Source organism: Pseudorca crassidens, chromosome 20, assembly GCF_039906515.1.
Source record: "Pseudorca crassidens isolate mPseCra1 chromosome 20, mPseCra1.hap1, whole genome shotgun sequence".
NCBI lineage: Eukaryota > Metazoa > Chordata > Mammalia > Artiodactyla > Delphinidae > Pseudorca > Pseudorca crassidens.
Genome location: NC_090315.1, coordinates 8,431,891 through 8,455,403, shown reverse-complemented (window position 1 = coordinate 8,455,403; position 23,513 = coordinate 8,431,891). Strand labels below are relative to the sequence as shown.

The 23,513-nt window shown below is 50.2% G+C and overlaps 3 protein-coding genes across 10 annotated transcripts in view; 2 read left to right on the top strand and 1 right to left on the bottom strand.

The window, feature by feature from the left end:
* Nucleotides 1–16,707, top strand: part of CPT1C (carnitine palmitoyltransferase 1C) — a 48,410-nt gene extending 31,703 nt beyond the window's left edge. For all 4 annotated transcript variants that reach the window (XM_067718465.1, XM_067718463.1, XM_067718464.1 and 1 more), the window contains one exon: nucleotides 8,552–16,707. The gene's annotated coding sequence lies outside the window, so the exon portion shown is untranslated. The remainder of the gene's footprint in view (nucleotides 1–8,551) is intronic.
* TSKS (testis specific serine kinase substrate) lies at nucleotides 1,592–15,496 on the bottom strand. The gene is made up of 11 exons (XM_067718502.1): nucleotides 15,327–15,496; nucleotides 14,868–15,081; nucleotides 7,171–7,266; nucleotides 6,881–6,964; nucleotides 6,465–6,548; nucleotides 5,623–5,891; nucleotides 4,959–5,153; nucleotides 3,929–4,102; nucleotides 3,117–3,252; nucleotides 1,896–2,020; nucleotides 1,592–1,764 (listed from the first exon to the last, which is right to left on the bottom strand). Exons 1-11 carry the CDS (start codon nucleotides 15,494–15,496, stop codon nucleotides 1,608–1,610), a joined length of 1,704 nt encoding a protein of 567 aa, XP_067574603.1. The 3' UTR covers nucleotides 1,592–1,607.
* Nucleotides 4,964–23,513, top strand: part of AP2A1 (adaptor related protein complex 2 subunit alpha 1) — a 54,081-nt gene continuing 35,531 nt past the window's right edge. Inside the window, exons 1-3 of one of the 5 annotated variants that reach the window (XM_067718456.1) lie at nucleotides 4,964–5,167; nucleotides 5,488–5,636; nucleotides 22,280–22,469. In XM_067718456.1, the coding sequence (XP_067574557.1) occupies nucleotides 5,517–5,636; nucleotides 22,280–22,469 (310 nt within the window). In that variant the 5' untranslated portion in view covers nucleotides 4,964–5,167; nucleotides 5,488–5,516. Of the gene's footprint in view, nucleotides 5,168–5,332; nucleotides 5,637–22,279; nucleotides 22,470–22,829; nucleotides 23,048–23,513 lie in introns of those variants that run through there. The other 4 variants (XM_067718457.1, XM_067718458.1, XM_067718460.1 and 1 more) reach the window with 4 other exon arrangements.

The window sequence follows — 23,513 nt, the reverse complement described above, 5'->3', positions numbered from 1 at the left end:
TTTACGCTACTTAGAAATAGCACCATTGAAAGTTTTTCATTTTCTAAACTTTCATCACTGGCATACAGAGATAATTTTTTTATGTCACCTTTTATTCAGCTTCCTTGCTAAACTCACTGATTTTTAGTAATTTATAGATTCCGTTGGATTCTCTTTGATTATATGTACCGTTATGCCATCTCAGAATAATGATAGTTTTCTTCCTTTCCTATCCTATAGTCTCTCTTTTCTTACCTTATTGCAATGGTATTAGAAGAATAGGGGTTACCTTTGGGGTAGGAGGAAAGGGTAATGATTGAGGTTCAGGGAATGCTGGTCAGGTGTAGTTTGTAAATCTCGGTGGTGGTTGCACAAACATGTCCACTTCATGAATTCATTGAGCTGTTCACTTTTTTTTTTTGGTGGTATGCGGGCCTCTCACTGCTGTGGCCTCTCCCGTTGCGGAGCACAGGCTCCGGACGCGCAGGCTCAACGGCCATGGCTCACAGGCCTAGCCGCTCTGCGGCATGTGTGATCTTCCTGGACCGGGGCACGAACCTGTGTCCTCTGCATTGTCAGGCGGACTCTCAACCACTGCGCCACCAGGGAAGCCCTAAGCTGTTCACTTTTAACTTGTGAACTTTTCTGTTTATATTTCAACTGTACATTTAAAAATAGTATTAGTGTGGTGGTTTAAAATATATACACAAATTGACATTCTCTTAAAAATATGTCTGCAAATTCTTTGACACACCCTGTGAGTATGATCTGGACTTAGTGACTCAGTTCTAGTGAATATAAAAAGAGAAAATGATGGTATGCAACTTCGAAGACTAGGTCATTAAAGGCATCTTAGCTTCCTGCTTGTTCTTAGACTGCTTGCCCTGGGGGAAGTTAGCTGCCAAGAGAAACTGAGGCCTCCAACCAAAAGCCATGTGAATACGCCATCTTGGAAGTATAACATCCAGCCCCAGGCAAGCCTTCAGGTGACAGCAGCCCCAGCTGATATCCTGACCGAAAACTCTTGAGGACCCTGAGCCTGTACCATCCAGCTATGCCACTCCCAGATTCCTGACCCTCAGAAATGTAAGATAATATGTTATAAGCAGCTAAGTTTTTTGGAGGGGAGGGTAGTTTTTTTACACAGTGGTAGACAATATCATTATCTAGTAAAAGTCATCCTAAAAAATGTTGGCTTGACAGGCTCAAACTGCACCATAGAACCTTATTTCTACCCCCTGCCTCCTTTTCAAAGAACTGTACTGGACTTCCCTGGTGGTCCAGTGGTTAAGACTCTGAGCCCCCAATGCAGGGGGCCTGGGTTCGATCCCTGGTCAGGGAACTAGATCCCGCATGCCGCAACAAAGATCCCGCATGCCGCAACTAAAAGATCCTGTAAGCAGCAACTAAGACCCGGTGCAGCCAAATAAAAAAAGCAAATAAATAAATAAATAATAAAAGACAACAAAAACCCAAGAAACTAAAGAACTGTACCACCATCGACACCCTGTTGGCTGAGGACCAAGTCATAGTGAGCACAGAGGCTGGTGCATGGCGCGTGTGCAATTTTACTGGCCCTCTTCTGGTGCCGAAAAGGAGATGGAATTCATGCCAGCATGAGGGGCCATTTATTGCTCAGGGGTTGGGCCCCCACGTTTTGGGGGAGTTCCCCCATCATTTCCTCTCCCCATTGTCCCCATGGACCCCTCGAGTGGCAGGTTGCTGAGTTGATCGTGGAGAGAGCACATCTTCAAGTGTAGATAGTCCAGAGCGGCCACCTTCTCCCTGTAACGAGAGAGTGGGCAGTTAGTACTCGGGAGGCCCGATGCCTCGGGGCTGGTGTGGAAGCCGGGGGTGACTCAAGCCCTTTCCGCAAGACCTCACCCTCCTCCCATGCCCTCAGCCTCCTTCCTCACTCTGGCTTCATCTTGTCCGTCAGCAGCAGGTTCTTGGCCCGCAAGGCTTCGTCTTGGGCCAGCCGAAGGGTGGAGCTCAGGGCCTCTGCCCTGACATGTTTGGCCAAGGCCTGGCGCTCCAGCTCCTGGGGAGAGGAGTGTAGGTGCTGTTAGGCTTGCTGGACTGGGCTGGGAGTGGAGGGGGATCTGGATCGTGGAGGGCAAAGGGCAGGGTCCCCTAGGGTCCGCATTCCTCCCCCAGAGTATCCCATCATGCCTTGAGCCTGAGGCTGACCCCAGCATCCCACAGTGCACTGGGCCTCCCAAGTCCCATTGTGCACTAGACTTGTGTCTGTCCCACTATCTGTCCCCTACTGCACTGGCCTTCTTTGTCCCTGTAAGCAGTAAATCAGCATCTATCACATTGTCCCCTAATGCCCATGAGCCATCATGCATTTGATGTCTGGGCCCCGGTATCCTATCACATGGGGATCATCTACATCCCATAATTCACATTATGGGATGTGACCCCCAGCCTCTCAGTCACAGTAATAGTCCTCAGTGCTCTGGTTCCCTATATCCCACAATGTACCAGCCCCCATGTCCTATCATGTCTTAGTCCTCTAGATCTGCCACATGACTGTCTGTTACTGTCTCTTTTGTCTGTTTCACCCACTACAACTCATATCCCATCACACATTAGGCCAATATCCCATAATATACTAGATCTCTATGTTTCAGAATGTACACCAGCCTCAAGTTCCATCAGTTATTGGGCCTGAGTCTGTGTGCAATGCCTCACGAAGAGCTGTGGTTCCATTTCCCATAATGCATTAGCTTACTGTGACCTGCTATTCGCTGGGTCCCCTCTCTGATCTCAGTGATCCCATATAATGCATTGCCTCTCTTAAGTCTCATAGAAAATCAGGCTTATATTCCATGAAGCTATAGACTGGTGTTTGTCTCCTCTGTCCCACAATGCACCAGATCCATGTCCCATCATGCTTTGGGCCCATATCTATCACCCAAGCTTCCATAATGATTGACCTATGACTCACTAGACACCAAACAGCTCCCCTCTCACCCCGTCCCGAAGTATTAGAGCCAAGTGTTCCCCCAACGCCTCCTGCCCACAGCTCATCCTTCCCATCCTGCCACACACCAGAAGTGTCCTTGTGCCTGGGGCTCCCCCGCCCTGCCCTGACCAAAAAGTGGGGCATAGTGGCCCATGGTCCTTGGTACCAGAATCTTCTTGTGTAGCCTCTGGCAGCTGGGGCAGGCAGGAACCAGGCCCTTCTGCTTCACCTCGTCCACTAGCGGGGTCAGCGCTCGCTCCAGCAGCTGCTGCAAGAACTCCGTGGACAACTGCTGTCCCTGGCTGGCGGAGGGGTAGTCACCAGGTGAAAGAGGCCTCGGACCAACTCCATTCCCAGGATACACCATGCCCATCTCCCCAGCCTCCACCCAGGTCCCGTTTCCACTATGCACCCAGGCAACCTTCCCACCATGCACTGGGCCCAAACTACAGTTCATCTGGTATGCTCTGGTTTCCACAGCGTGGGGAGATCTCACAGTGCCTGGGGATTTCCACCACACGGTCCTCGGTTCATCAAAAACTCACATTTCCCACAGTGCACTAGTTAAAACCGATCCCATGTTGTATTGGAAATGCTCTGCACCCTTCCTAACACAGATCAAGCATGGTATCTGTCGACTTCCAACACCCCAAGGTCTCATTTCCCTACGATGCACTGAGAAAACCTGCCTCCCACCCAGTACCACTGCCCAGCCTTCCCACAATGCACTGGAAATCCAAGATGCTCGAAAAACATCAAGTCTTTCTTGCGTTCCACAAGACACTGACTTCACCTTGTGGGGAGGGAAGAAATGTGACTCCCATAATGCCGCGAGACTGGCCCATCCTGCAATACATGGGGATGCCCTGTCTCCCACAATGAATTTCCCTCTCCACTCTTGCTAAAGTCTCATCTCCTTCAATGCTTGGTCCTCAATACGATGCAGAATGCACCTGGAGCCAGGCGCTGCCCCCTTACCTGGCACAGCGGGCACAGGAGCCTTGGGGGGCCCGATCCAGGTTCATAGAGAGGTCAGACCCTCTACGAGAGCTCTGAAAGTGCCGCCCAAGCTCCTCCAGAATCGGTTTCACTGGGCTCAGCGCCTCCAGTTCGCTCCTCAGTGAAGCCACAGACACTGCTGACCGCTCCACCCTGCGGTGTGAGAGTAAACAGTACAGTGAGGTCGCTTCTCCAACAGTATACAGGCATCCTCCGATTTTTGAAAGTTCGCTTTACCCCACTTCATTTTTACAAAAGGCCTACATTAGTACCTGTTTTCACTAACCAAAAGAAGTCCGAAGAGGATTTGCCCTTTTATGCAAAAAAGCGCAAAGCATTTGTTTTGTAGCAAGCTGTTACAGAAGCAGGACACGCTCCAAGCAGCGAGAGTGGCGCCACCAAGCCCCTTCTCCGAGAACTACACTCAGTATCTCAGCACCAAGCCACCATAGCTTTGAACTGTGTTGTCTATGGCCACCTGTGCTTTATCTCAATTTATTTTGTGCATCTGTTAGCAAGATGTATTCTAAGGTAATTGCTTCTTCGCTTTATGCTATTTTGGCTTACCGAAGGTTTCACAGGAACTGCTCTACTTTTGGATGGCAGGGAAACCTGTAGTCCCAGCAAGGCTCCACCCAAAATTAGCCCAGCACCTCTGTCTCCACCCAGTTTTCAATACCCCGCTCTGCCTTGCCCCCTCTGCTCTGATTGGTACCTCCTTTTGCATTTTATTGTCGGGAATGTACCTCCCTGTTCTCTAATTGGTTTCCCCTGTTCCTGCTTGGCTCCGCCCCTTGTCCTTGTAAGGTGTGGAACTCACCTCTTCTCTAAGTGGCTCCGCCCCTCAGTGCTTCTTAGGTATAACACGCCCCTCCCTACTCTCTAACTGGGGTTTCCACCTGTCAGTATATGCGCTCCACCCGATTGGCTCCAGCTGATTGGCCCACCCCTTTCCCTCAAGGCTCCGCCCTCCCACCTCCCCGCCCCGTGCGCTAGTCTGGGTCCTTACATGGTGCACAGCTCTTCCGTGCGGCCCCGCAGCTCTTGCAGGCCCCGCGCGGCCTGAGCCTGCTCGCGCTGCGCTCGCTCCCACTGGCCCAGGAAGCTGTCGATCCTGCCGCCTAGGCCCCCGAGCAGCCGTAGGGCCTCCTGCACGGCCCCCTCCTCCTGATGCCACCGGGCGGTCAGTGAGGACACCTCCCTCCTGTAAGGGTAGAGGTAAGGAACGCGTCAGGGCTAGGTTTGAATACGCCCCCGTCCGCCGCGCCCCGCCAAGACCACGCCCGTGGCTCCGGACCCACCCTGTCCCCGAATTCTCCTGTCCTGTTCATTTATTGGGATCCTCTCATGTCCTCCAGAACCCTGCCTCTATCCCCTTATCAGGTATCCTGGCCTTCTCTCGGCCTGCCTCCCAGCCCCACATCAGCTCCTCCAGACACTGCCTCCTCAAGATACCGCTCGCGCCAACCCTGTCCCCCGGAGTTGGAGCCTCCAAAGACCTGCCACGTCCCAAAACCCGCCCACCTCATTTTCACCAGACGCGGACCCCCCTGCCACCGTGGGCCCTATGTTCAAAACTCGGTTCTTCGAAGTCCTGCCCTTCCGGGTCACCGCCCCCAGAACGCTCCTCTTCGAGGCTCCACCCCCTGGGCCCATCCCAGGATCCCACTCACCTCAGCTCCTCAAGGTAGGCAGAGACCTTCTGCAACTCCTGCTCGCTCACGATGGGGCCCTCCCCTGCCCGGGGCCCCATTCCCCAGCCGCCTGGGGCCAGGCCTCGCCGTCTTGGGGATCCGTCGGGGCTCCCTGGCGGGCTGGAGCAGCCTGGGGGCTGGGTGGCGAGGCCCAGGCCGTGGCGGGAGAGGCCAGCCTCCAGCCCCTGCAGCTCAGCCTCCTGCCTCCTGGGCGTCTCATCCTGCATCTGGAGGTAGCGCAGCTTCTCCTGGGCGGGGAAAGAGGGCAGGGTTACTGCGTCCGGCCCCTTGCCTCCCACCACTACCACCGCCTCCACCACCAAATCCGCCCAGTGAATTCCTGAGGCTGGAAAGTGAATGGATGTGGACACGGGATATCGGGAAGTCCCACCTGAAGTCCTGATGGACTCCCGCTTGCTGTTACTAGGGAGGGATGCCCCATTCGAAGCCCAGCTGGAGTCCAACTCACCTTGGACTGAATGCCTGCCTCTTTGTCTCCATCTATCCCTCCACCCTCACTCTAATCCTCGAAGGCATCCAATTCCAGTCCCTCCTGTTTAGGAAGAACAGCTGAAGCTTTTCCAACATTTTGGTGGGAAATGAGTGGGTATGTGGGCAGGACAGGCATTCCCACTCCAAGTCCGATACGAATCCCTCTCTCCGGGACTTGAATATGACTGTGCATGGAAAAGTATGACCATGAACATGAAGGGGCAGTGTGGTGGTGGTGGTGGCAGGGCGAGAAGTCCCACCTGAAGTCTACCTCAAGTACCTCGGTTACTTGAGTACCTTCCTCAAACCCTTAGACACCTCCCCCTTACCTCCAGCAGGGCAGAGTTCTGCTTCAGGACGTTGGTTTTTATTTCAGCATCTTCCACCGACCGGGTCACCTTCCGGCAGTTCTCCTGGGTCAGGACACCAGGGCAGGGCACCTGCCTTCGCATTCCAGTTCCGCCTCCCAACCCTTACCCTCGCTATTTTCCATATAGCCTCCACCCCCCGCGTTTAAGGCACGCCCCCTCCTTCCGCAAGGTCTGCCTTCTGCTTATTGGTCTGCCCTTTCCCGGCTTGGTTCCCTTGGCTAAAGAAATGGTTCTTCCTCGGACCTCTGCCATACTCCTTTTCCACTTCACCCCACCTCTCTCCTGTCCACCACTCCATTCCTCCCCTCTTCCTCTCACCCTCTTCCTACTTACGCTTCCTACTCCCGCCCCGTTCCTGCCCCACAGCGGCTTACCTTGAGTTGACTACAGTACCCTTCTAGTTCTTCCGCCTCTTGCCGCCTCCTCTCTAGATTCTCACTCAGCACAGAACACTCACTCTGGAGCATGGAAGGGAGGAGAGGTTAGCCAGGGCCTCAAGGAGACACCCCGTGGGGAGGAGAGGTGGGAAGCTTCCTTTCCCTTCTGAGCCTCATTCTCCCCAACTGGGCTATGGGTGCATTGAGTTGGAGGATAGCTCTAAGAGGGCAACGTGACCCTGGAGGAAGAGGAGATGTTGCGGGAGGGGGCGGGTGGTCCTCACGACCTGCAGCGTGTGCACGTGCTGGTTAACCCGGGTGGTCTTTTCCTTCAAGCTGGTGATGGAATCTTTGGCGTGGACCAATCCACTGTTAACCCAGCTCTGGGGAAGAATGGGAGACAGGTGGGTCAGTGGGTGTGTGGGAGCAAACCCCAACCACAAGAGAAAGTCTAGAACTAGCTTTACACCTGGATTCTGCCCTGGAATAGCTGTGGAATTTGGGGCCAGGGCTGCGCCTCTTTGATTCTTGGTATAAAACCGGGGGGGCAGCCTCGTTTTCTGCTTAGCGGATGGCAAGAAAAATAAGTAGGATCCAGGAGGGAGTCGGGGGTGGGAAGCTCAGACATGGGGGAGAAGGAGGTTGGTCTTAACCTGAGATAAATGCCTTTGGGGTCCACATACATAAATAAGATAAACTGTTAAAACACATGCCTGTCTTTCCCTCCAGGCAGTGGAGAATTCCAAAGATAACCCACTTTCCAGATATAAGCACTCACGATGCACCAGGCCAAGCTCTTACCCACATTTTCCTTTTTATTCCTCACAACCACACCTTTTGAGGTTATTTGCCCCATTTTGCAAGCGAGGCAAATGAGGCCCAGAGAGGGGATGTCCCTTGTACTCCCGGGTACACGAGACAGGAGGTGACCTTGTCAGAATTTATGCTCAGAGCCTTTGTTTCAAACCATGACGCCATATGGCCTCTGTTCATTGCTACCTTATGTCACCATAAAATGCTTTGTGACTCCTGTCAAACAAACTGGCTCAGGAGGGATGAATATCTATCATGGATCTCCACTCTCCCATTCCCACATTTATAGAAGAGTTAGCCTGGTACCTCACTGCTCAGCCAAAGATGACAATTCCCAGCTGCCTTTCCAGCCAGGTGTGGCCATGTGGAATATGAGTGGAGATAATGCAGGCAATTTCCAAGTCATGCCTTTAATAAAGAAAAGTAGCACACCTCCCTTTCTCTCTCCCTACCATGTTGATAGCTAAAGCCAGAGCAGCCATCTTGGACCATGAGATGGAGGACACAATATAAAAGAAGACTGGGGCTTCCCTGGTGGCTCAGTGGTTGAGAGTCCACCTGCTGATGTAGGGGACGCGGGTTCGTGCCCCGGTCCGGGAGGATCCCACATGCTGCGGAGCGGCTGGGCTCGTGAGCCATGGCCGCTGAGCCTGCGCGTCCGGAGCCTGTGCTCCGCAACGGGAAAGGCCACAGCAGTGAGAGGCCCGCATACTGCAAAAAAAAACAAACTGAATCCTCAACGCTGTGAAGCCGCCATACTTAATTCCAACCACTTATGAATACTTTTATACATGTAACCAAGAGAACATTTTCCATCTTGTTGAAACTATGCTACTTTGTACCTTTTTGTTACAGCAGCCAAACTTGTGGCTTAATAGCTGAGCCCCCAGAACACTGGAGCCTCTAACCTACTGCATTTGAAGAGACCTGCTATACTTGAGACATTTATGTGAGCAACAAACTATCCTGCTTCCACCAGCTATTTTGGTTTCTTTCACAGCTGTTGAACTAATACACAAAGAGAAAAGAGAGAGCAAGCTTTCTCCATTGTAAAATGGGAACAACTTCACATTTCTTGCATAACTGCTCTGGAGAACAAGTGTGATAAGAAATATTGTATTAAGGTGACATCAGCAAAATGGTGGAGTCAGGAACCCCCAAATTCCACCCCTCCAAACTGGCCAAAACTATGAGTCAAGTCATTGAGGGGATTATAACAATCATAAATATATATGCACCTAATAGAGCTTCAAAACACATGAATCAAAAACTGTTAAATTGGGAATTCCCTGGCAGTCCAGTGGTTAGGACTCTGTGCTTTCACTGCTGAGGGCCCAGTTTCAATCCCTGCTCAGGGAACTAAGATCTGCAAGCCCCACAGTGTGGCCAAAAAGAAAAAAAAGACACTGACAGAATTGAAGGGAGAAATTGACAATTTAACAGTAATGGTTGGAGACTACAATACCTCACTTTCAAGAATGGATTGAACAACTAGATCAACAAGGAGATAGAAGACTTGGACAACACTATAAACCAACCAGACCTAACAGGCACCTACAGAACATTCCACCCAACAAAAGAATACACATTCTTCTCAAGTGAAATTGAACGTTGTTCATATGGTCGAGGACAGACCATATATTAAGTGACAAAACAAGTCTCAATAAATTTAAAAGGATTTGAAAACAAAGTGTGTTTTCTGACCTCAATGACCTCAGTAGAATGAAATCAGGAATCAATAGCAGAAAGAAATTTGAGAAACTCACAAATATATGGAAATTAAACAACACACTCATAAACAGCCAATGGGTAGAAGAAGAAATCACAAGAGAAATTATACTTAGGAATGAGGGAAAATGAAAACATAACATACCAAAACTTGTGGGATGCAGCAGAGGCAATACTTTGAGGGAAATTTAGAGCTGTAAACACCTACATCAAAAAAGAACTTAAGGGCTTCCCTGGTGGTGCAGTGGTTGAGAGTCCGCCTGCCGATGCAGGGGACACGGGTTCGTGCCCTGGTCCAGGAGGATCCCACATGCCGCGGAGCGGCTGGGCCCGTGAGCCATGGCTGCTGAGCCTATGCATCCGGAGCCTGTGCTCCGCAACGGGAGAGGCCACAGCAGTGAGAGGCCCATGTACCGCAAAAATAAAAAAAATAAAAGAACTTAAGATCAGTAACCTAATCTTCCACCTTAAGAAACTAGAAAAAGAAGGGACAACTTAACCCAAAGCTAGCAGAATGAAGGAAATAATAAAGATTAGAGTGGAAAAAAATGAAATAGAGAATAGAAAAACAGTAGAGAAAAATCAACAAAACCAGAAGTTGGTTTTTTGAAAAGGTCAACAAAATTGACAAGTTTTAAGCTAGACTGACCATGAAAAAGAGGAAGAAGGCTCAAATTACTAAAATCAGGAAGGAAAGAGGACATTACTACCAATCTTACGGAAAGAGAAAAGATGAAAAGGGAACACTATGAACAATTGTATGTCATCAAAAATTGTATGTTTCATCAAAAGATGAAAAGGGAACACTATGAACAATTGTATGTCATCAAACTTGATAATCTAGATGAAATGGACAAATTCCTAGCAAAACACTAACTCAAGAAGAGCTCGGACATCTGGATAGACCTGTAATAAGTAAAGAGGTGAGTTAGTAATTTTAAAACTTCCAATAAAAAAAGCCCAGATGGCTTCACTGCTGAATTCTACCAATCATTTGAAAAAGAGTTGCTGCCAATTCATCTCAAACCCTTCACCAAAAAACAAACAAAACAAAACAAAACAAAAAACACCAGAAAACAAACAAAACAGAAGAGGAGGGAACTAACTCATTCTATGAGGCCAATGTTACCCTGATACCAAAACCAAAGACATCACCAGATAATAAAACTACAGATCCATATCCCTTCTGAAAGCAGCCACAAAATTTTCAACAGAATACTAGCAAACCAAGTCCAGCAGCGTATAAAAAGGATTATACACCATGCCAAGTAGGATTTATCCCAGGAATGCAAAATTGGTTCAACGTGAAAATTAACCCGTGTAACATTCTGTATTAGTGAAATAATAGGGGGAAAAATACAATCATGTCAATGAATAGAGAAATAGCATTTGACAAAATCCAATGCCCTTTCATGATAAAAACACTCAACAAACTAGAAGCACAAGGGAACTTGCTCATCCTGGTGAAGGGCACCTACAAAAAAGAAAAAAATTTAAAACCAATAAAACCCACACAAAACCATGGTGGTTTAAAATATGCCCACAAAGTTTTTGAGGCTCTTTTAAAATGTGCAGCCTTATTCCTGTCACTTGAGTGTCAGCTGGACTTAGTGACTCATACCTAGTAAATAGAATAAGGCAGAAGTGACGGTATGTGACTTAAGAAATGAGTTCGTAAGAGGAACCATGTCTTCCTTCTTGCTCACTCTTACTCTGGAGAATGATAGTTGCCATGTTCTAAGCAACTACCTATGGAGAGGCCCGTGTGGCAAGGAACTGAGGCCTCCAACCAAGAGCCATGTGAGTGCGCCATCTTGGAAGCCCAACCTCCAGCTCCAATCAAGCCTTCAGATGACTGCAGCCCCTGCCAAAATCTTGACTACAACCTCATGAGAGACTCTAAGCCAGAACCACCCAATTAAGCCACTCCAGGTCTGTTGTTTTAAGGTCGGGAATCATTTGTTTCACAGCAATAGCTGTGATATTTTTAAACTGAAGACCTAACGGTCTTGGATTTCCCATAGGTAGCTGTTCTGGGAAACTAGGGGAGCAGGTTCTGGAGTCAACTCAGTTCTTCCACTTACTAGCTGTGTGACCTCAGGGAGGGGACTTCACCTCTCTAAGCCTCTGTTTCCCTACCTGTAAAATGGGGAGGGACTAACAACTACCTTCACAGGGCTGCTGTTAGGAGGAACACAGGCTAACCCAGAAAGGCCCTTGGTCAATACTTGGGAAAAGAGAAAATGCAGCTAGGGTCCCTGGAGGTGAGTTTTAGCTTCACTGCTAGCCTTGGCTAAAAAAGCGAATGGCATGGTGGTGGTGGGGAGCCAAACCTGGGGATAAACCTCTCCTTGGCCATCCACATGCCATGCAACTGGACAATCCAATTCCCCACTCCGAGCCTGCCTTGGTTTCCCTTCTTGTCAAATGGGAATGAGGATACCTTGCTCAGATGGTGGTGAGGAAAGGTCAAGAAGATGATAGGATCCATAAGCCAAGTGCAGTGATTAGTGTCAGCATCGTTAAACATAAAGACAACACGACAGGACCTACCAGGAAAGGGCTTAGCACCAAGACCCTACAGCAGCCTCAGGGAAATCTGTAGACAGCAGGACAAGTTCCAAGCAGGACTCAAAAGACCTCTGGCCATTTCCGCATGGAGGCACTGACCAAAGCAATACTACCTCCTCAGTTGCATCCTTTGGCCTCATAAAGATGTCAGAGCTTAAGACAGGAGCCAGGGAATTCCCTGGTGGTCCCGTGGTTAGGACTCCATGCTCTCACTGCCAGGGGCCTGGGTTCAATTCCTGGTCGGGGAACTAAAATCCCACAAACTGCACAGCACGGCCAAAAAAAAAAAAAGCCAGGAGCCAAAGCTGTTTGCTTCACCATTCTTCTGCTGACCCTCCATCCAGTCTGGGAATTATCACTCTCTCACCCAGGGTCTCCATCGCTCCCAGGTTCTCTTCCTTTCCTCTCTAGTTCTCTGTCCCACCTCTCTCTCTCTGGTGTCCGTTCCTTCCTTCTCTGGGTCTCTGGCCCCCTCTAGCTCTGGTTTTCTGTCTCTGTCCCCCTCCCCAGGTCCCCATCCTCCTCTCTCTGGGTCTCTGTCCTCCTTTCTCTCTGGGTTTCCGCCCCACCCCCCTCTCTGCCCATCTCCAGATTTCTCTCCCGATGTAGCTCAGATGCTGTGTGCCAGCCTGTGTTCTTCCTGCCCACCTCCTCACGGTTCCTGCCCATACCCTAAGGTGTTGACTGACAGTACTTTTTCCATTTTATGGAGAAGCCCCATAGAGGCTGATGCTCCCCTGCAGCCCCACAGTGAGCCGCAGCTGCATCAGACCTTGATCTTGGCCGCCCAGGGCTCTTTCTCAGGCATCACAATCCTCTGGAGGATGTGACTCAGAAATAGCTCCGGTGGGAGGCGGACCTCTGCAAGTGCTGCCTGAGCGATGCTGGAAGAGAAGGGGAGGAAAGTGTTCTGGCGGGAGGGGACGCCTCCCAGGCCATCCATCCCACCTGGACTCTCTCTCTCTGCCTGCTGGCTTCTCTCCACCTGGTCCTCTTACCCTGGACCCTTGCCCAGCCTGCCTGCCTCCAATCTCTCCCCTCCAAATGTCTCCCACCCGGGGCCAGAGGCATCTTCTAGGGAAAGAAAGCATCACACTCGCTAAGCTTCTGGTCCTGACGCTGCTTCTTACAAGCTCTCTAACCTTGCAGGGGGTCACTCCACCTCTCTCTACCTCACTTATTTTTGTTTTCATCTTCCTTGCAGAACCTCTAAGAGAGGAAAACGAGAGCCCCCCCCCCCACCGTAGGGATGTAGCACAGTGCCTGGAACATAGCAGATGCTCAGTAAATGGGTATGGAGCCCAAATGACGTGTTACTCCTGTCCCCTGCCCAGGAACCCTCAGTGGCTCCCCATTGTCCTCAAGAGAATGGAGAATGCCCACATTTCTCAGCCTCTGAGTCCTGTGCCCACCCCCTGCCAGCCTTACCTCTCCCACACACCACAATCTAGCCACAAGGACATGTTCCCCAGGCTCTTTTCAACTCCTGCCCTTTTGCGTATGCTGTTCCAGCTAGGTGGAACACCCTTCCCTGTATTCTGCCTTCCTTTATCTTCAAGATCCAGCTTGTGTGCTGCCTTTTCTAGAAAGCCTTCCTTGACCATGGTCGGCTGGGCCAAGGCCTTCTTCAGGGCTCCCACGGTGACCTCTACTGCCCCCAGCAATGCAGGTGCTGACTCCTAAGCCCGGCTCCACTACTTAGAAGCCGTATGACTTTGGGTATGCTAATTAACCTTCAAGGGGCTCAATATCTTCATCTGTGAAATGAGGATAAAAATAATAACTAACTATTCCGTGCATACAACTGACTATTGTGCTAAACATTTTACATGAACAAATTTCATTTCATTGTCATGACAACCTCATGAGATGGGTGCAATTCTCTCCAGAACTCTGTTTTGGGTGCTGCTATATTTCCTCTTCCTAGAGCAGTGCCTGGCACATTGTAGGTGTTTAAGAAATATTTCTTGAAGGAACAAACACATGCATCTCCATTTTACAGATGAAGGCACTGAGGCTCCTGGAACACAGAAAGTGCTCAGTATGTGCTAGTGAATCTTTTTTTTTTTTTTTTTTTTTTTTTGGACCATGCTGTGTGGCATGCGGGATCTTAGTTCCCTGAGCTGGGATTGAAGCCATGCTCACTGCAGGTTGGAATCCTAACCACTGGACCTCCAGGGAATTCCCGCTAGGGAATCTTATTAGTATCATTCTGGCCGTGATTATTGTTAGTGTAATTCTCAGTGTCCATGTCAAGCCAAGTTCAGGGTCTGACCCAGGAGAAGCCTGGCAGGGGGTGAAGGTTGGTGGGAGAGTTAAAGGACCAAGCTGTAGCATTCTATGCTCTAGTCAGGAATTCTCTAAATTCTCCTAGGTCTTGCTCACCTCCCAGTTTTGCCCCACAGTCTGAGGTGGTCCACTCAGAGAACTCCTGCTTATCCGTCAAAGCCCAGTTCCAACACTGCCTCCTCCAGAAGTTTTCCCTGATACCCCTAGCCTGGTTTGAGGGGCCCTTTTCTGGGATCCCCAGTGTTACCTCCATTATGGAATTTGTCACCCCAGTCTGTATCTGTCACTCCCACCAGACGGGGGGCTTCCCTGGGGCAGGGACCTGGCCCGATTCCTATCTGTGACTCCAGCTTCACCCAGGACATTTGGAAGTGACTGAATGAACAAAAGACCAACTCGCAGGCAGCCGGCAGCATTCACCCTGGATGGAGCAGATTTATGGCTGACTGTAGGGCCTCAAAGGGTGACACGAACCTTCTCATTCCAAATCAAGAAGACACCCCCCCCCAAACCCATCCTCAGTATTTGCCTACCACCAGGGGAGAACCCTCGTATTCCCCAGCCCGGCCGAGGGCCCGCTCACCAGTATTTCCGTGATGTCTGGGTCATCTGGAGCCCAGGGTGGGATGGGCACGGGCAATGCCATCAGGCTGCTGTCTTCCACGGTTGAGTCTGTCCCCGAGGAGTCGGTGAGCTCCATGGTGGCCAGGTTGAGCAGGGACACATTGGTGCAGGCTGAGGACCGTTTGAGGTTCAGGCAGCAGTGCATTGGCTCATAGGACATCCGAGGCTCCACCCTAGGGAGGAGAAACAGGCAGGAGGGTCAAGATGCCACCCCAGCAGGGTATGGCCCCTCCCACCTCCCTGTCTGCACATTCCCTACTCTCTCTGATTTCAACCTCGCCGCCTGCTTTCTTCTTTCTCCTCCATCCCTGCTGCCTGTTTTCCTCCCTTTCCACCAGCACCCACAGTGGGACTTGTGCTCTGTCAGAGGCAAGGGCTGGGTGCTGGGACCGCCCCCGGCAGGGTGTGACAAACCCACCCGTGGAAGGACACAGCCTTCTTTTTCTTTGAGATCCCTTTGACTGGGCTGGTCACACCCCCAGGAGCCTCGGGGACCAGCTGGGAGCGACTCTCGACCCCCGCGGGGGGGTCCCCAGCCTCATGGATCTCTTTGGACTGCCAGATCGTCTTCACCACCACGCTCGCCATGGCCTGTGGAGGGCCCGGCTCCCAGGGGCTCCTTCCTCTGAGGCTCTCCACCTACACTGACCACTGACCCTCAAGGTCCCCTGTCCCCACAAGCCTGCCTCATAAAGGACCCAACCAAAGGGCCCCAGTAACGGGGGGGGGGGGCACAAGGGTGGGGAAACGTGACTTGGCACGTTCCCCCGGGGGGGCTCAGTGAACTCTTGTTCAGGATTCTAGTTCTACCCCGATCTGTCCCTCCCCTTCAGAAACACAGTGAAATTCCTTCTAGTCCAGAACTTAGAGTGGACGGACCCACTGGTTCTTGGGAGGGGTCCAAATTACCTTTCCCTGAAACTCACTGTGGGGTCACCCAGCCCCCCCATTCAGACTTACTTCGTCATGTAATACATTGGATTTGTCACTTTCCCAGGATCTGCGGGACGATGAGGATTGAATACCAGCGCTGGAGGATCTTACATTCTACGGGGGGTTGGAAGGGGACAGGCAGGCAATAGAAACAAACCCAAAATACCAAATGTCCGGACGTGATAAAAAGGGAATCAAAAGTGGGTGATGGCCATGTGGACATTTGTCAAAGCTTGTCGATTTGCGCACCTGGGATCTGAGCCTCTTATTGTGTGTGAATTCTGCCTGTTAAAGGGTCTAAGCAAGCACTGAACTGTAGTGCATTATGTGCATGTTGAATATTTGGAGTTGTGTTAGACCCCGGGACTGCTGTAACAAAGTCCTGCAGACTGAGCGTCTTAAACCATAGATAGTTATTGTCTGAAAGTTCTGCAGGCCAGAAGTCCAAGGTCAAGGTGTCAGCAGGGTTGGTTCCTTCTGAGGCTGTGAGGGAGAATCTGTGCCTCTCTCCTAGTATCTGGTATCCTTAGGTGTTCCTTGGTTTGTAGATGGCCATCTTCTCCCTGTGTCTTCACACTATCTTCTCTGTGGAACTGTTTATCTCTGTGTCCAAATTTCCCCCCTTTTAAGAAACTGGACATATTGGATGAGGGCCCACCCAAATGACCATGTCTTAACTTGATCATCTGCAAAGACCCTATTTCCAAATAAGGCCAAATTCACAGCTACTGCGGGTTAGGACTTGAGTGTCTTTTGCAGGACGTAATGCAACCCGTAACAGGGTTGATGAGTACTGATATCTGCAACTTTGTTTTATTCTGTTTTTTAATTGTTTTTTTATTGAATAAATTTGACTTTGTTGTTGTTGTTTTGTTTTGTTTTTTGCCACGCTGCACGGCTTGTGGGATCTTAGTTCCCTGACCAGGGATCAAACCTGGGCCAAGTCCTAATCACTGGACTGCCAGGGAATTCCCAGACATATAGTGTTTATAAATTTAAAGTGTGTCTTACTTTGATACATTTATATATTATAATATGATTGCCATTGTAGCTATATTATCACATCATTATAGCACAATATTGTTATCTATATTCACTATACTGTGTATTAGATCTCTATGGCTTATTTATTATTTGTTGCAAGTTTGTACCCTTAAACAACATCAATCGTATCTCCCACACCCTATCTGCTGGTAACCACCATTTTAATCTTTTTTTACAGGTTAGACTTTTTAAGATTCCACGTATAAGTGAAATCATACAGTACTTGTCTTTTCTGTCTGGTTTATCTAGCTTAGCATAATGTGCTCAGGGTCTGTCCGCGTGGCTGAAAACAGCAGAGTATCCTCTTTTCTCACGGCCAGATAATATTCCATTGTGTGTATATACCACCTGGTTGTTTCCATATCTTGGCTATTGTGAATAGTGCTATTTGCAACTTACTTTGAATGCATTAAAAATACATGATGGGAAAAAAAAAAATACAGGATGGGGGCTTCCCTGGTGGCGCCGTGGTTGAGCGTCCGCCTGCCGATGCAGGGGACGTGGGTTCGTGCCCCGGTCCGGGAGGATCCCACATGCCGCGGAGCGGCTGGGCCCGTGAGCCATGGCCGCTGGGCCTGCGCGTCCGGAGCCTGTGCTCCGCAACAGGAGAGGCCACAACAGTGAGAGGCCTGCGTACTGCAAAAAAAAAAAAAAATACATGATGGATTTGGACTTCCCTCGTGGCACAGTGGTTAAGAATCTGCCTGCCAACGCAGGGGACATGGGTTCAAGCCCTGGTTGGGAAGATCCCACATACTGCGGACAACTAAGCCCGTGCGCCACAACTACTGAGTCTGCTCGCCTAGAACCCGTGCTCCACAACAAGAGAAGCCACCGCAACGAGAAGCCCGTGCACGGCAACGAAGAGTAGCCCCCACTTGCCGCAACTAGAGAAAGCCCGCGCGCAGCAACGAAGACCCAACGCAGCCATAAATAAATAAATAAATAAAATTAAAATAAAGAAATAAATTAGGATAACTTGGGGAAAAAAAAAAAGACTCCTGCGCTCCCAGTGCAGGGGGCTTGGGTTCGATCCCTGGTCAGGGAAATAGATCCTGCATGCATGCTGCAACTAAGGGTTCACGTGCCGCAACTAAGGAGCCGGCAAGCTGCAACTAAGGAGCCCGCCTGCTGCAACTGAGACCCGGCGCAAGCAAATAAAATAAATAAATTTTTTAAAAATTAAAAAAAAAGGGGCTTCCCTGGTGGCGCAGTGGTTGAGAGTCCGCCTGCTGATGCGGGGGACACGGGTTCGTGCCCCGGTCCGGGAAGATCCCACATGCCGCGGAGCGGCTGGGCCCGTAAGCCATGGCCGCTAAGCCTGCGCATCCGGAGCCTGTGCTCCGCAACAGGAGAGGCCACAACAGTGAGAGGCCCGCGTACCGCAAAAAAATAAATAAATAAATAAAAATAAATAAATAAAACACATGATGGATTGATGGATGGAGGAAGGGAAGGCCAGATGGACTTGTGATAAAGCGAGTGGAGTAAAATGTTAATGCCAGCATTGGGGCGATGGGGTATATGGGTGTTTGCTGTACAGTTGTTTCAACTTTCTGAATATTTAGAAATTTTCATTGTGAAATGTTGGAGAAGAAACTGGGTGATGGGGATGAAATGATATCATGGGGGGGGGCTTGCTTTAAAATAATCCGGTGGGGGGTAGGGAAGTCAAATGCAGGGGATTATAAATGAAAGAATAAAGGTCATATGTTGATAACTGTTGGAGCTGGGTATATGGGGGTGCATTATACCCTTCTGCTTTGCAGGGGTATATTTGAAAATTTCTATAACACATTAAAAAAAATTTTTTTGTGTTTTTATTTTTTGGCTGCGCCGCGTGGCATGTGGGATCTTAGTTCCACAACCAGGGTTTGAATCCAAGCCCCCTGCATTGGGAGTGCAGAGTCTAAACCACTGGACCACCAGGGAAGTCCCTTAAAATGTTTTAAATTGAAGTATAGTTGATTTACAGTGTTTCAGGTATACAGCAAAGTAATTCAGTTTTATATATATATATATGTATATATATTCTTTTTCAGATTCTTTTCCATTCTAGGTTATTACAAGATAGTGAATATAGTTCCCTGTGCTATATAGTAGGTCCTTGTTGTTTATCTATTTTATATAAAGTAGTGTGTACCTGTTAATTTCAAATTCCCAATTTATCCCTCCCCCCTTCCCCTTTGGTAACCATAAGTTTGTTTTCTATGTCTGTGAGTCTATTTCTATTTCGTAAGTTCTTTGTATCATTTTTTTAGATTCCCCATATAAGTGATATCACATGATATTTGTCTTTCTCTGACTTACTTCACTTAGTGTAATTATCTCTCGGTCCATCCGTGTTGCTGCAAATGGCATTATTTCATTCTTTTTCATGGCTGAGCAGTATTCCATTGTATATATGTACCTCATCTTCCTTAGCCATTCATCTGTTGATGGACATTTAGGTTGCTTCCATGTCTTGGCTATTGTAAATAGTGCTGCTATGAACGTTGGAGTGCATGTATCTTTGAATTAGAGTTTCGTCTTTCCCGGATATATGCCCAGGAGTAGGATTGCTGTAACACATTTTTTTTTTTAATACTGGATAACGTGTTCAAGTACGACACGGAGAGGTCACTTTATTTTTTTATTTCTTTATTTATTGGCCACGATGCTCGGCATGTGGGAGTTTAGTTCCCTGACCAGGGATTGAACCCATGCCCCTTGTGGTGGAAGCACAGAATCTTAATCACTGGACCGCCAGGGAAGTCCCGAGAGGTCACTTTAAATCCCTAAATCCAGAAGTTCTCTCCTAAGAGGGGACATTGCACTGAGACCTGAAGGATGAGCCAGCCATGGGGAAAGCTGAGGTGGGCAGGGGGCAGGAATGAGTCTGGAGGGTCTTAATGGCCAAGAGGAGGCCGGTGTGTCTGGTGCATTTAAGCTGCGGGAGGACGCAGCTGACTGATGTTGCAAAAAGCGCCCTGAGTGGCCAGGATGGAAGCAGGGAGAATGGCCAGGGGCGCCTCTACAAGGTTCCAGGCAAAAGATGACGGTGATGGTGGCCTGCACCAGGTGAGGCAGTGGGGATGGGAGGAGGTGGCCGGCTTTGGGGTGTGTCCTGGCTTTGGTTTGGGGTGAAGGACGGGAGGGGGTCCGTCCTGGCAAGAGTGCCTGGGTGATTGATGGTGGGCCCAGCTGCCCAAATGGGAAGACTGGGGATGAGTGTAGTTTTTCTGGAGAAAATCAGGAGTTAATTTGTTCAGGTCAAAATCTTAAAAGCTATTGTGGTTCAACCCCTGAGCAATTCGAGGAGCTCCTGGGGTTCCCTCTTAATGCTCCATCTTTTTTTTTTTTTTTTAAAGATTTGATTTGATTTTTAGTTTTTTGTCTGTGTTGGGTCTTCGTTGCTGTGTGCGGGCTTTCTCTAGTGGGGGCTACTCTTCGTTGCGGTGCGCGGGCTTCTCATTGCGGTGGCTTCTCGTGTTGTGGAGCGTGGGCTCTAGGCACGTGGGCTTCAGCAGCTGTGGCACGTGGGCTCAGGAGTTGTGGCACGTGGGTTCTAGAGCGCAGGCTCAGTAGTTGTGGCGCATGGGCTTAGTTGCTCCGCGGCATGTGGGATCTTCCCGGACCAGGGCTCGAACCCGTGTCCCCTGCATTGGCAGGCGGATTCTTAACCACTGAGCCACGAGGTAAGTCCCAATGCTCCATCTTGAAACCAAAAAGGACTTGTCTAAGCCTCATCTAGAACCCCATACATGAACTTGTTCATGACATGGTCTTAAAACTTAGTAATGGGTCACCTCCTCAGCCCCTGAACCCCAGAATGGTCTTACTCAAATCCCGTCCTGTAATTTTTTGCTTTCCAATAATGGCCTTGTGGCTGCTGAGCGCTTGCGACGTGGCGTGGCATGTCTCAGCTGAGCTGTGCTATATGTATAAACACCAGATTTCAAAGACTTAGGAAGATAAGAATGTCAACTATGTTGAAATGATAATATTTGGGTATATGGGGTTAAACGAAATATATTATTAAAATTCATTTCACCTTTTCTTTTTACTTTTTTTTTTTTTAACGTGGCAGGAGTATACTGAAAACTGTACTTGTGGTTCCCACTGTATATCTTCTGGGAAGTGCTGCTCTAAATGGGCAGGGATGAGTCCATGAGCTCCTGTGGGTGGCGCCACATCCACCCCCCACGCAGGATGGGACAGTCCCAGGGATTTTCAGGTTAGGGTGGCTCTTCCCAATCTCACTCCTCATGTGTGCCCAGAACGCCTCTGCTTTACAGCCAATCTTAAAAATTAACTTTTGGCTAATTTATGAGCTCTAGAGGGGGTTGGGAGAGGACTGAGTTCCCCCACCTACCATGACAGAACTTAGAAACAGGACATCTTTCACCCCACAACAAAACCCCAGAATTTACTCTATCTGGCTCCTGGTGGGCTCTGGGTGAAGGGTTGGTTGAAGGTGGTGGGTGAGAGGGAGGTGGATAGTTAAAGCTGGGAAGTGGGTCGCTTTTCCCTCTTCCTTAGGGACAGAATTTTCCTGTTCTTCAGACTCTGGATGTCTCTCTTCGCATCCCTCGAAAAGCAGACTAGTACCAACCTCACTACTGATATATATATATATTTTTTAATGGCGTTATCCATACCCCCAGAATTCAGAGTGGATGTTCCCAGCACCCGTGACACTCCCCCAAGGCTCATTCCAAGAATACTACGTTTCTGAGATTGGAAAAGGCTGGCGGGTGGGGCTTAGTTCCTCGAGGTGACAGAATGGACTCTTCCCGTTCCTTTTGCCCCAAATTTCTCTTTAGCCCTGGGCGTTGGAGTTCTGGAGGCTTTGCCTTCCCCAAAACCAGTCACCCAAAGGTCTCTGGGGCGCCAAGGGGTAGTGGTTGGGCGAAACAAAGCGCATTCACTGATTCCTTCCCTTTAACCAACGTTCTTCATTCAGTACCAGGTCCCCTTCTTGTTCAGGAGGAGCTCCAAGCCCAATTTTTTATTCGATATCTGTTTAATGGTGTTGTGGTTGAAAAGAAAAAAGCCATTGTATATTGAAAAGTGGTTAAAGGCCAAAATATAGTTTACATCCAGGCTCTACCACTTCTGAGCTGTGTGACCTTGGGCATGTCATTCAGGTCCTCTTCGGACCTCAGTTTTAACCTCTGCTTAATGGGAGTAGACTTGAATTACTGGGTCCTCCGCTCTGGGATACTTGGTCTCCGGACAAGTTTAGGTCGCAACATCTTGGCCTCTAGAGAAGGTAGGGGAAGGGGGAAGGGATGTCTTCCTGGAAGGAGATTAAGGAGTCGGGGGTGAAGGAAAGGGAGAAAGGAGAACAGAAAGACGCTTGCGCAGCAAATACCTCACGCTCTCCTGCCCCTCCCAACCCCTTCTCTGCAGCAGGGAATTGCAGGCGCCACTCCACCTATCCTAGCCCAGCCGAGGGACAACCTCCTGCTCCTTCCTTCTCTACGGATCGTCGCCCTCCTCCCGCCCCCACAACAGCCCAATCGGGGGTGGGAGTCGGACTGGCCCGGCGAATCCTCGACGCCTGCGGGGGCGGTCTACCCGCCCATGGGCCTCAATCAACGTAAGTCCCGCCTGCTCGAGCCCGCTCCCCCGCCTTCCTTCACGTCAATCCCTCCTTTCTAAGAGAGCGACCGGATCCAATCAGTATCGGAGCCGGCCGAGCGGAGGGGGCGGTCCCACTGTACGTAACCGAACTCCGCCCGTCTCTCGGGCAACGCCCCCACCCCCCCTACGGATCGGAAATAGCGGGGCTCTGGGCCAATCGTAGCGGCGTGCCTTTGTCCAGAGACCAATGAAAGAGGGAGTGGGGATGAGCCCGAGTCTGAGCGGCAGTAATACAAGCCAATAGACGGCTGAGAGCTCAGGATGGCGGAGGGGAGGGGTGGGGCCGGGGGCGGAGCCGCGGCCTGCCAGCCCGCCTGCCTGCCAGCCCGCCTGCCAGCCCGCCCTCCCCCCTTGGCCGGCTCGGCTCCTCTGCGCTGCCTGGGGTCCTTCCCTCCCGGTCCCCGCCTGCCAGCCCCCGCTGTGCTGCGCCCTGCCCGGCCAGGCCTGGAGCCGACACCACCGCCATCATGCCGGCCGTGTCCAAGGGCGATGGGATGCGGGGGCTCGCCGTGTTCATCTCCGACATCCGGAACTGTGAGAGAGCGGCTGGGGGACACCGGGCGAGGGGGAGCGTGGGATTGAGGGATTCGGGGGTTACAGAGGGGCCCAGGGGATAGAAATCCATTGCGGTCTTAGAGTGAGAGGATAGAGAGGCCCCGGGGGTACTTTAGGGTGGGGGGGATGGGGGGGCTTAGGGTGTCATAGTGTGCCTCTTGAGGTGACGACACGGAGTGGCTAGAGGCGTCCGGGAGGGTCTTAATATAGAGGAGGCTAGTAAAGTCCCTGGGATGGGGCATAGAGTTGTCCCTGGGAATGGAAGAAAGGCTGGGGGATCGTATTAGAGATGGGGTTAGAGAAATCCCTGATGTCGCTAGAAAGGGAAAAGGGTGCATGGGTGGGTGGGTGGGAGTATCCTGTGGAGAGATAAAGTGGGAGGAGGCCAGAGAGGACTGGGAGGACGTGAAACACAGGAAGCCTAAAGGGACTGGGCTTGAGGGCC